Below are 13,408 nucleotides of genomic sequence, written 5' to 3' on the forward strand. Positions count from 1 at the left end.
TATGCTCTGCCCTTAAAGTTCAGGTGTTCCCGGGAATCTCGGCAGACGTGTCACGCTGATATCTGGGTTCAAGGAGCTGGTCAAGAGCCTCGTGTCCATTTCTGTAATGGTGGCTTTGCTGTCTGGCTGATGTGCAGACTCTGTACATGGATGCTGACACCTCTTGAACAACCTGCCCTGAAAGGGTTAGCAATATGGGCAGTTCTTTCTGCAAGGGAATTAGGACAGCAAAAAAGACCCTGGTTTGGGGCAAAGGAAAAGCGATGCAAAAGTTGTGGTCAGGGCTCTATAGGGCACTTGTAAAGCAGCCCTGCACCTCATGTGAATTATTCTTGTGGTCAGGGAGCACCTGAGAGCTTTGTCTAAACTGAAAACATGAAGGGGATGAAAAAACAGCATCATTCAGGCTGAATGTGATGACAGGAAATGTCTTGACCAACCTCCCGCTCAAAGCAGGGTCAGACCAGATTACTCAGGGCTTGATCCAAACACATCTTGGTCACTTTCTGGGACAGAGTGAGTGCGCACTCCTGGGAAACAGCTTCCAGTGCTTGACTGTCCTCAGGAATGGAAAGTTTCTCCCTTTCTACAGCACCTTTCCAAGCCGAAACATCTAGATGGCTTTTTACTCATCTACTTACACACTGACACAGACCATAATATACTGCCTTGGGCACAAGAATATTGAGGGGGATGATGCTGAATGCCTTGCTGACTTCCAGGTAACAGATCACCAGTGTTCTCCCCACGTCCACAGCCCTGTCCTTTCCTCACAGAAACAAAGAGGATGGACAGGCACAACCTGCCCTGGGTAAACCCCGTCACCTTCTCTTCCAGACACCCAGAAATGGGGTCCCAGTGGACATGTTCTGGGGCACAGCCCTTAGTTCCCCTGCTCACCCATTGGCCATTTTGAAAAGTGCACACACTGTGTGAGAGCTGCCAGTGGTCAGGGAGTCCCCCCAGTCTCCATGAGCTTTCCAAGATGGTGCAGAGTGGCCTCCCTGTGACATCGTCCTGCTGTCTCAGCTCCTGGGATGCTGCCCCTGCTGTCCCATAGACTGGAAAGGGTTGTGTTAGTTTCAGTGACCCCTGACTTGATCCCCATCCACTGCTGGTTGTTCTCCACATTCCTGTCTCCAGTCACACAGTCCTGGGACACATTGCAAGTGAAGATGGAGGACAAGAGGACACAGGGATTATCCCCTCTTTCCCTTATTAAATTCATCAATGGCCACGCAGTGTCTTTGTTTCTCCTTTAACTGTTCCTGCAGTAGTAACAGCTCATTATGGGTCCTTGAATTGCCTTACAGGTCCAGACTGAGTTCTGATCTGGGCTGTTCTGTGCTTGGAGGCTGCTGTCCTTGCAGACCAGATGAGCTCACTTCTGCCACCCTGCCTGGCAGTTCATTCCATCCGTGTCACAGTTCTGTCTGCAGCACTGACAGCTCCAGCTCCCCAGTCAGGTCCCTGGCTGAGGACATTGCCTCACATCTGGGCTGGACCACCCCAGCTGTGGCACCAGCCCAGCTCTGACCTGCCACACGAAACCTGGTACCAAGTGTCCAAGAGCCCATGTGTGCAAAGGCTTTGCCTCAGAGCACGGACATGACATGGCCAAAGACTGATGAATGTCTCTCTAGACCTAGGATATAAAACCAGAATAAAATGTCTTAACTCATTCAACTGAAGATATTCCTCCTCTAGCTTTGAGGAATTAGATACTTTGCTGTGAGATTCCTGGTGTCCTGTATAATGATGGAACAAGAAAATATGATTCTCATAGTGATTTTTTTTTAAAAAAAACTGAATATACAGTGCTAGAAATAAGTGTCTCTGAAGAGGAGAGAGAATCAACATCACTGATTACTTCAACTTTGAAGTTGTGCCCCTGGAGCCCCAGGGACATGTGGAGGGAGCCCAGAGGGGACAGAGAAAGGGACATGAGGGGCTGCTCCTGTGCTGCTGAGCTGGGCTGGGCTCCTGGGACAGAGGGAGCTCCTGGCAAGCGGCAGCGCTGCAGAGAGACAGCTCTGCCCAGGAGCAGCTCCTCTGCACAGCGCAGCAGGGCTGAGGGCTCTGCCTGGGGATCTCAGGGAGACGAGCAAGGCAGAGAGAGATTAAAGGTGGTCAGGATTGGGAGGATGAGTGAGAGCTCACTGGAGGAGAAACCTTTGCAGCCCTTGCCATGGTAAGTCTCTGGGTGCAGGGCAATGCAGCTGTAGCTCCTGGAGGCATCTCCTAAAATTGGCACAGGCACAACTGGTGGGATCTGTAAGGAGGGGGCTCTTGTCAGGCAGTGTTGAACAGCTGTGAAGCCGGGTGAGCAGCTACGGGTGCCCAGGGCTGTCCTGCAGAGCAGGGTCCCTGCACCCCAGGGCTGTGCCGGGGCAGGGACTCTGCTGCCTGCCAGGGTCAGTGCTCAGCCTGCCTGGGGAGATAACAACAATACTGAGGAGAGAAAATGTGGGTGAAAGGAGCAAACCCTATAGAGCAGGAAATGTTTTTCTGCTGTGGTGCTGTGTAGGTCAGGGCTGTTCACAGATCCAGATCAACCCCAGCATTTTTCCAAGGGGATGACTCAAGGACAAGATCAATGCAAGGATTACCAGACAGATAAGGACTGGCCCCTGCCCACCCAATCACACAGGGTCAGGCTGACTGCTTCAAGAGCCCCTGGGCAGAGACCCTGCTCTTCATTGCACACTCATCAAGCACTGACGAGGGGTCCAGCCAGGACGTTCTCCTGGAAAGAGAAAAAAATGGGTCTCTTTGTGGGAGGGTCTGTGAGAAATGACAGAGAAGTCTCATCTAAACTATCACTGTCTTTTCCTCCTTGCACACGTCCTCATGCCCACAGGTACCTAATGTCCAACAGCAGCTCCATCACCCAGTTCCTCCTCCTGGCGTTCACAGACACACAGGAGCTGCAGCTCTTGCACTTCTGGCTCTTCCTGGGCATCTACCTGGCTGCCCTCCTGGGCAACGGCCTCATCATCACCACCATAGCCTGGGACCAGCACCTCCACACCCCCATGTACTTCTTCCTGCTCAACCTCTCTCTCCTCGACCTGGGGTCCATCACCGCCGTTCTCCCCAAATCCATGGACAATTCCCTCCGGGACTCCAGCACAATTTCATACACAGGATGTGCTGCACAACTCTTTTTTTATTTTTTCTGTGCTTCAGCAGAATATTTTCTTCTCACCATCATGTCCTACGACCGCTACGTTGCCATCTGCAAACCCCTGCACTACGGGAGCCTCCTGGGCAGCAGAGCTTGTGTCCACATGGCAGCAGCTGCCTGGGCCACTGGGTTTCTCAATGCTCTGCTGCACACGGCCAATACATTTTCACTGCCACTGTGCAAGGGCAATGCCCTGGGCCAGTTCTTCTGTGAAATCCCCCAGATCCTCAAGCTCTCCTGCTCACACTCCAATCTCAGGGAACTTGGGCTGCTTTTGGTTAGTGCCTGTTTATTTTCTATGTGTTTCATTTTCGTTGTACTGTCCTATGTGCAGATCTTGAGGGCCGTGCTGAGGATCCCCTCTGAGCAGGGACGGCACAAAGCCTTTTCCACCTGCCTCCCTCACCTGGTCGTGGTCTCCCTGTTTCTCAGCACTGGCATGTTTGCCTACCTGAAGCCCCCATCGATCTCCTCCCCATCCCTGGATCTGGTGGTGTCTGTTCTGTACTCGGTTGTGCCTCCAGCAGTGAACCCCCTCATCTACAGCATGAGGAACCAGGAGCTCAAGGATGCCCTGTGGAAACTGATGACTGGATTTCTTCTGAACCTATAAACTGTCTCTGTCGTCTTCTACATAAGAAGACATTCTCATTGCAGGTTCATCCTGTGTGCAGTATTGTTTGTCTCTAGTTGTGATTTTTTTTTTTAATGATAATATTTTTATTCCCTTTGTAATTCACTGCCTGCTTTTCACTTCTCAGTGAGTGGCTGTGTCAATGTGGAATCGTGTTCTCTGTGTTTAAGCAAAATAAAGGGTCCTTCACCAGTATTTTTACTGACATTCTTTTTCCAAGACCTTTCTGGAGCTGCAGTGATAGTTCCCATGTGCATGGGTGGAAGGGAAAAGAGTCCAGCATGGCAGCCCTGCCAGGGAGCACCAGCGCTTGGTCTTCCAGAGCTGTTCTGGTTCCACTCCCCCACTCTCCTTCTCATCCCTTGTGTTGGTGCAAGGCCTGAGTGCTCTGGCAGCTTGGTCCCCGTCCTGCTGTGTGTCAGTGCTGTGAGCGCAGGCAGGGACAGGCAATGGCACTGCTGTGACAGAGCTGACCTCGGTAAAAGTACTTGTATAAAGAACAGTCATCTTCTTAGGGCAGTGTCAGAAGACTTAAATCTTCCTGAAATTTCTGTCAAGAACATGCCTGCAAAAGTGGCTCACAGATGAAACACCAGTGTACAGCTGAGCAGTGTGTGTGTGCAGGGCTGGCACAGCAGTGTCCTCTCACAGCCAGGCCTCCTGCCAGAGACCTGCAGGACCAGCAGAGCAGGGGCTGGGCTGTGCCCCTGTGCACTGGACACCCCACAGAAGGAGCCTCAGGTCAATCATCATGGACTGGGCCCTCACAACCACCGTTTCCAGCACTGGCCTCTCACCCACAGAGGTTGTTCCTCCCTCCACAGAGGGACACTGAATGAGTAGTTCAGCAGTCTGTGTTTGCTTTGTACAGATGTCGAGGTTTTGATCGTGGGGTGACAACCGTGGCAAATGTAGTGTTAGTCCCCTCTCCTCCCCCTTCCTTCTTCAGCCCCCTCCTCTTCCCCCTTCCCACTAAGGACAGGTGATCAGGAGAGAAATGAGGACAGAGAGAAACTAGTTAGAAAAAATAAACATGTTTTACTAATGCTACTAATAAAAATAGAGAAAACAATACAAAATATACAAAACCAATCTTTAAAGTCCCAGCAATTGCTCAGGCAGATGAAGGGCTGGCAGCCGACGTCCTGGACTGGACTTCGCAGCTGACTGCAGCTGGATTCAGTCTGTCACTAGGCCTCAGTTCGCAAGGATTACTAGCAAGGTCCTCTCCTAATGTCGACCATAAGCAAAAGGGATGAGATCCCCGTGATTTCCCACTTTTATATGAAGTATTCACGTGAATGGGATGTTATACTCCGTTGGTCAGTTTCTGGTCACTTGTTTCACAGAATCACAGAATGTCAGGGGTTGAAGGGACCTGGTAAGCTCATCCAGTGCAATCCCCCCATGGAGCAGGAACACCCAGATGAGGTTACACAGGAAGGTGTCCAGGCGGGTTTGAATATCTGCAGAGAAGGAAACTCCAAAAATACCCTGGGCAGCCTGGGCCAGGCTCTGCCACCCTCACCATGAAGAAGTTTCTTCTCAAATTTAAGTGGAACCTCTTGTGTTCCAGTTTGTAACCATTACCACTTGTCCTGTCATTGGTTGTCACCAAGGAGAGCCAGGCTCCATCCTTGTGACACTCACCCTTTATATATTTGTAAACATTAATGAGATCACCCCTCAGTCTCCTCTTCTCCAGCTCCAGAGCCCCAGCTCCCTCAGCCTTTCCTCACACGGGAGATGCTCCACTCCCTCCAGCATCTTGGTGGCTGCGCTGGACTCTCTCCAGCAGTTCCCTGTCCTTCTGGAACTGAGGGGCCCAGAACTGGACACAATATTCCAGGTGTGGTCTCCCCAGGGCAGAGCAGAGGGGCAGGAGAACCTCTCTGACCCACTGACCCCCCCCCTTCTAACCCACCCTAGGTACCATTGGCCTTCCTGGTCACAAGGGCCCAGTGCTGGCTCATGGTCACCCTGCTGTCCACCAGGACCTCCTGGTCCCTTTTCCCTACACTGTTCTCTAATAGGTCATTCCCCAACTTACACTGGAACCTGGGGTTGTTCCTGCCCAGATTCAAGACTCTACACTTGCCCTTGTTATATTCCATTAGATTTTTCCCTGCCCAACTCTCCAGCCTGTCCAGGTCTCTGATGGCAGCACAGCTTCCAGTGTCACCACTCCTCCCAGCTTGGTGTCACCAGCAAACTTGCTCATAGTGCACTCTATTCCCTCAGTTTCTCGTTGCTCCTCTCGCAAGATGTACATCCGTCCTTATCAGTGACCTCACATTCCATTGCTATGTTAACCAGAACATGTAACTGATTTTCCAGGAAAATGCAGCTAATATGAAGCTTTAGCTGACAGGCAAATTCACTAAAAGAGAAACTTGTTTTAAACAAAACCAGGACAACAGATGAGAAGTGAGCATGTACATGAGGTGACATGAACACAAGTGAGCACAAACATCACCAGCTATTCCTTGCCTGTGGTACAGACAAGGTCTTGAGTTCACTTCTTGTTGGGAGGAACATCCCATAGGAAATCACCCGAATGCAACAGTTATACTTCCTTGAACTGAGGTCCCTGTGTCCATTCCTCATGACATGGGACATGGGTGACACACCAGAGGCCTGAGGTGCCTCCTGTCCTTTGGGAGTGGCAACAGGAGTTCAGTGCCGCTGTGTGTAAAAGGGACTGACTCTGTCTCTGAACATCCCTGGGTGCATAAGAAGGCAAGTATTGGGAGAATTGCACATTGGTCAGCCTGCCTCTGTCCCTGGGAAGGGGGTTGAACACATCCTACCGTAGAGTGGGATTTCAGCTCTTTTTAAGGTGAGGAAAAGGTGGGTTGAGGCCTTGAACAACCTCCCCTGGTTCACCCGGCCTTGAGCAAGAGAGTGAGACAACATCAGTGAGACAAGGGCTCACTTCAAGCAAGGCAAAGAGTCGGGATGTGTATCTACAGCCTGTGAGGAAAGAGGGGCAGGTGCAGGACTGTGTAGGGCATGCTTCAATCTTGGTCATAATCCAGTCAGAAGCGTGTGGCTGTGAAGGGGCAGTGAGGTCAGTTCTGTCTCTGGAGGTGACAGCCCAGCAGCCGGGACATGGCTGGGAAAGAACCTCTGCCGACGTACCCACAGGCCCTACCCAGGAAGAGGTCTTAGAGATGGGTTGTCATGTCCATCCCACCTGAGAACATGACGGGAGAGCAGCAGGGAGATGGTCGTGTCTGTCAGAGAAGCTGAAAGGCCAGTAGCAGTCATTTGATTTAGAAGGTCATGGTGAGGTCAGGTAAAAGACCACCAGAAGCCTAACGGGTTGGGTTCCCTGCATGAAGGGCAGATTCTGAGGTGGCTGAGTATTCCTTTGTAGTGGGAAAAAGCAGAGGAGAGAAAAAAATATCACAAAGTGCAGCTTGGAAGGTGAGGACTGGATATCAGGAGGCCGAAAAGTCACGGTAAAGGCAGTGCTGTGATGCGAGAGGTCACCCAGAGGGAGCTGGATCAGCCCATGGTTTGTGTTCCAAAGAGCAGCCAGTGAGGGTGCAGACACAGCAGTGAAGGTGCAGAAATGCTGGGGTGAGAGCAGGTGGGGAAGCGAGATGGGTGTCTGCAGTCTGCAGGGAAAGAGGGGCAGGGGTAGGACCGTGTAGAACAGCCTGTGGTGGAGATGGCAAAGGGCGCTGGCAAGGCTGGAAGGCACCCACAGTACCCAGGTCTCTGTCCCCTTGTCCATGGCAGTTGTCTCTGCCACTGAGGCCCAGGAGAAGCCATGTTGTCCTCATGGCACTGGGGCCTCGGTGCCTCCTTGCAGCCCCGTGGGGAAGCTGGAAGTTGTTGTCCACGTGTTGTCCTTCCCTGGGCCTTGCACACCCACATCCCACGGTCCCAGGAAGAGCCCTGAGCCGTCTGTGAGGGACAGGATCCCCCTTCCCATTGCCTGCAGGTCATGATTTCTCCTTTCTGCTTCAGAAAGCAAACAAAGGGGTTTCTCAGCATCAGAGCTGAAGAAAAGACTCAAAGTAGACCTCATGGTGGCTACAGCTTCCTCACAAGGGAAGAAGAAAGGGAAGGTACTGATCTCTTCTCTCTGGTGACCAATGACAGAACAGAGGGGAATGGCAGAAGATGTGCCAGGGGAGGTTCCGGTTGGACATGAGGAAAAGGTTCTTCACCCAGAGGTGCTGGACACTGAACAGGCTCCCAGGGAGGTGTCACGGCCCCAACCTGACAGTGTTCAAGAAGAGACTGGACAACGTCCTCAGACACACGGGGTGACCTGTGGGGTGTCCTGTGCAGGGACAGGAGTTGGATTCGATGGTCCTTGTGGGTCCCTTCCAACTCAGGACATTCTACAATTCTGTGAAATACTAGGTCAAAAGTCCATGTTTTCATTGTACAGATGAGTTGTAACCATACACATCATGTGCACATCCAATGTGTGCATGTGGTGAGATGAACCCAAGGGAGCACAAATGCTGTCAGCTATTCCTTGGGGTGCCATAAAGGTCAGTGGGACAGAGACGGTGTTCAGCGGTCTCTTCCAACCTGCGGTATTGTAGGATTCCATGAATCTTTTCCTTGGACAGCTCTATCAAGAGAGATATAAAATGCCCCAGAGTAAATACAGCAGCTCCTCTGAGGAACGTTTCTCCACTCAAACCCTTGATAGGAAATCTATTGGATACATTTGATGAAAGCAGCTTAGTTTGATCTGCTCACACACTGGACCACAAGAAGGGTGATGTCTGGGTACGATGCCATGTGGTCACTTGTGTCTCAGGAGCTCATAGTCCAGTAGGAAGCCAATGGTTGTGGAGGGGACTGTGAGGTCACTTCTGCCTCTGCAAGGCATAGGCCAACAGCAGGAACATGGCTGGGAAAGGACTGTGAGGTCACACGTAAGAGACGAGCAATCGGGCCCAGTCAGCATGGGGGTGTGAAAGGCAGGTCCTGCTTGACCACCCTGATCTCCTTCTATGACAAGGTGACCGGCTGAGCAGATGAGGGAAAGTCTGTCGTGGGGAGTGAATGCGCCACACAGGCTGTGGGTGTTGTGTCCTTAGACTGCAGTTAAAGCCTTTGACACCGTATCCCACAGCATCTCCTGGAGAAGCTGCAGCTCCTGGCCTGGATGGTGTATCTGCGATGGGTAAAGAACTGGTTGGAAGGCATTTTGTCCCTTGGAGCCATTTGTTCCCTTCCTGTTCACATGAGCATCCCATGAATGCATCACTGCTCTCCTCCAGTGTAGACAGGCACCAGGCCTTCTCGACCTGGACCTCTCACCAATGCCACTGGTTTCACCAGCACCCTCATCCTTGACTGTGGGATGTCCAGAACAGCCCTCCCAAGACAGTTTGACAAAGCCTTTTTTCTGCACCATCCTCACATCCCTGCTCAATCCCCTCATGTACAGTTCAAGGACCAGAAAGTTTGCATGTAAGTGGAGCATTGAGAAAAATGGTCAGGAAAGCTTTGAAGTGCACAGGGAGCCCATCAACATGTTGGCCTGCTGCTCTCTTCTGAACAGGCCCAGAGGACCTGGACAGGATTTGCTGTGTCCCAGAAACTCACCTGGAAGGTTGGGATATGGAGAAAAGGTTTGGTCTGGGAAGGGACAGACAGGTGCTGGTGGAACTGGCTGGTGTGACCGTGAGACGTCTCTCAAACACCTCAGAAAAGTCCTGGCTCTCAGGGAGGTTGCATGGTCCTTTGAGAAAGAAAATATCAAAAATGACTTGTCATAGAATCAGAGAATAATTGTAGTTGGAAGAGACCCTTAAGATCATCATTCCAAACATAACCTAAATCTGGCACTAAAACATGTCCCTCAGAGCATCATCTATCTGTCTTTTAAACACCTTCAGTGATGATGACTTCACAACCTCACTGAGCAGTCTGTTCCGTTGCTTCTAAACCCTTTCCCCTCAGAATTTTTTCTTAATATCCAATCTAAATCTTCCTGTGTGCAACTGGAGGCTATTTCCTCTTGTTCTATCACTTGCTACTTTGGAGAAGAGACCAACACCCACCATGATAAAACCTCCTTTCGGGCAGTTGTGGACAGCGACAAGGTCTCCCCTCAGCCTCCTTTCGTCAAGGCCGAACAGCCCCAGCTCCCTCAACCTCTCCTCATAAGTCTGGTGCTCCAGACCCTTCACCAGCCTTGTCACCCTCCTCTGAACTCTCTCTAGCACCTCAATGTCTTCCTTGCCATGAGGGGCCTAAAACTGACCCCAGGATTGAAGGTGCAGCCTCACCAGTGCCCAGTACAAAGGGATGATCACTTCTTTAGTCCTGCTAAAGCTCGGATTGGATCAAGGCTTGAACACCTTGGTGTGACCCAGTTTCTGACAGGTTGGACTGCAGACTCCTGAGGTCCCTTCAACCTCAGTTCTCTTATGATCCCATGGTGATGTTGGGCTCTGTTTCTAACTGGAGCAGAGCAGACGATGATGGGGCAAGATCCACCTGTGCTGTAGGTGACCATCAAACCAACATCTCAGCCAGTGAACCAGCCAACACCTCAGTGTGACTCGCTCTGGGCAAAGTGTGAGGAGTCCTAGGCAGGGAAGGTTCAGAGAGCATGGGGCGCTATGTAAGACACAAAATGATCTTGGCTTCTTGCTTGTAAGCTCATTGTATGTCAGCTAATGTCAATGAAATTTAAAATAAGAAGAACTGAAGACAAAGATCCAAAGCAAAGGAAGATGTCAACACACTTCTTATTTATTTATTTATTTATTTATTTATTTATTTATTTATTCATTCATTCATTCATTCATTCATTCATTCACTCATTCATTTAAGAGCCTTTCTAGGAGAGTTACTTTTCTTTGAAAGAGTTTTCCAGAACTGGGCATGGATTTAGAACACAAATGTCTTCAGCTCCAGGCACACAAACACCTGGTGCCAGTGTAGGTGCCCTGGGAACCCCTGCCCAGGCTCCATCTGCATTGAAAGGTGCTCTGGTCTCCCCAGGTCCTGTGTGATAGATGGAGATCCCAGGCCAGCACCTCAGGTACACTGGGGCCCCTAAAATGGCACTGGCTGTTTATAGTGAGACAGCTGATGACTGATGTTTGTCTGGAAGTGTAATAAGGGTAGGAGAAGAAATATTGGCCTTCCCCTGTACTTCTATTACCAACACTCTATTATTTCATCTCCCTCGTCATTCAGGAGTTCCCTCCTCTCCTGATTCAATGTCCCTGTCAAAGGACAACTTTCCAGCAGACTGTCTGGACATTTGCCCTTCCCAGTGCTCTCAGGTTTCTCCTCCACTTGCTCTTTTGTCATTCAGTGGCCTCTCAACTGTCTGGTTCCTGCTTTGAGCTTCAGGGAGTTATAAACTTAACTCAGTGGTCTGATTACCATGGTAATCAAGACATTACTTGTATTTATATCTATCCTCTCCTATCTCTCTGTCTAAACCAGTTCTTGTGTGGATGTCCCTTGTGGATGGTGGACCTCACCAGATCCAGCTTACACACACAGCTGAGGAAAGTGTTTTACTGTTTATTAAACTGTGCAGTGTTTACACAGGAGAGCAGGTGGAGCTGGTGCACAGGAGCTGCAGCATCTCCTGCAGAGCTCAGTGGAGAAGTCTGATGTGAGGAGAAGCGATGCAATCTCTGGTGGCCAATGAGGGAACCGGCAGACTGGGGACAGGGGGTGAGGAGCAAGGTTGTCCATACAGTGTCCAGCCTCAAGGGACTGTTCTCCTGCCTGTCCAGATGTCTTCAGGAGACCCTCTGGATCAATGTCCAGTGTAGAATGCTGCTGTCACTTTTTCTATAAACTGAAAAATGACAGAAAATACCCTGGAAAGAAAATACCCTCCTTTATGAAATCTTCTTTGAAATCTTCATCAGCAAGTGTCCCATTGAAACCTCTCCAGTTAGTTCTACAAGTCTAGAAGATTTGAATGAAATTACCGAAAGAAACACAGCTCGTTAGGGCTTTCTGTCTTTTAATGAGCCCCATGGTGTATTTGGTGGTGAGTCCATGAACCTCAGATACCAAGCACAGACTGAAGAATCTGCTCAAGAAGTCCAAGTCAGAGAAAACTCCAAAGTACATTGAAGCATTAATGGGCCCCACTGAGGGCTGTTACTGACAAAGCCTCCCCGGGACTCGTTAGAGCAGATAATTGGAGGCTGTGATTGCATCAGGCAAAGGCAAAGTGCAGCAGCTCTGATGCTGAGAAAACCCTTGGTTTGTTTGATGAAGGACAATGGCCAAGCCTTGAGCCCCTGCCCCTAGGAAGGGAGATCCTGTCCCTCACGTGTGGCTCAGGGCTCTTGGTGGGGATGTGGGGAGTGCAATGCCCAGTGCAGGACAATGGTGTGACACCTTCTGGCCTCCATGGGGAGTGCAAGGAGGCAATGGGTGCCATGGCCGTGACAACCATGTGTCTCCTCTTAGGCCTCGCTGTCAGGGACATCAGTCACAGCCAAGGGGACAGAGACCTTGGCTCTTTCAGGGACATCAGCCATAGCCAAGGGAACAAAGACCTTGGCTCTTGCAGGGACATCCAGCCTTGCCAATGCCCTTGGCCATGTACACCACAGTCCATCCTACACTGTCCCAGGCCTGTGGCTGTTTCCCCACAGGCTGCAGACATCCCAGGCGCTTCCCAACCTTGTTCTCACCCCAGTGTGTCCCCACCTGTGCTGCTGTCTCTCCGTCCTCACCAGCTGTTCCTGGAAACACAAAGCCATGACTGATCCAGAGTCCTTCTGAATGACCACAGCACTGTGCTCAGAATGACATTTCTTTATCCTGAGCTCCACTCTGGGCTTCCAGAGCTGCATTTTCTGATGGTTTTCCTTTCTCATGCTGTTTTCCTCTACCATCTTGTAAAGAGATTTTCAAGATTTCTGAAGCTACTACTGCCCTTTCTTGTCATGGTTTTACCACAGCCACCAACCAAGACCATGAGAGCTGCTCATATCATGCTCCCAGTCCCCAAGTGGGATAAGGGAGAGAACTGAAAGGGAAGGGGAAACTTGTGGGTTTAGAAAAAATATAATAAGACAATGAAAATAATACATTGCTGCTACTAATATGCTTATACTAAAATACACATAAAGTATGTGTATGACACTCAGTGCAATCTCTCACATAACTCCAGTTGTGCTGAAAAGGCAGCCCAAAAGAAGAGAGCACCCTGGTCCTGAACAGCTGATCCCAGCAAGAGAAAGTAAAAGTGCAAAAGGCAGAGAGGCCCAAGGGCCAATTGAAAAACAACGAAACATCATAAAACTGAACTAACACTGAACTCCCAATAGAATGGAACGTCTGAACAGAGCTAAGCAAAGGAGCTGGAAAATTGAAATTAACTGGTTGGAAAAGGCATTTGCAGCTTTATACCGAGCATGACACTAATGGTAGAAAATAGCTCGTTGATTGTCCTTGATGTCAATCAAGGTTCTGTCTTGTCTGTGTCCCCTCCTGCCAATTTGCACCTGCATCTGGATTCCAGAGAAGTCCTTGGTTTCACTGAAAATAGTCCACGTAAATTAAATAGAAATATATAAATTAAAATAAGAAAATCTACTCAGTGCAATCCCTCATGT

The 13,408-nt window shown here is 50.1% G+C and overlaps 1 protein-coding gene across 1 annotated transcript; it reads left to right on the forward strand.

Moving 5' to 3' along the window:
• The first annotated feature begins 2,867 nt into the window (after positions 1-2,867).
• LOC139828678 (olfactory receptor 14A16-like) lies at positions 2,868-3,800 on the forward strand. Its single transcript, XM_071812824.1, has one exon. The coding sequence runs from the start codon at positions 2,868-2,870 to the stop codon at positions 3,798-3,800; it is 933 nt and encodes a 310-aa protein (XP_071668925.1).
• The last annotated feature ends 9,608 nt before the right edge of the window (positions 3,801-13,408 follow it).

The sequence above is a fragment of the Patagioenas fasciata genome, chromosome 9 (assembly GCF_037038585.1).
Source record: "Patagioenas fasciata isolate bPatFas1 chromosome 9, bPatFas1.hap1, whole genome shotgun sequence".
NCBI lineage: Eukaryota > Metazoa > Chordata > Aves > Columbiformes > Columbidae > Patagioenas > Patagioenas fasciata.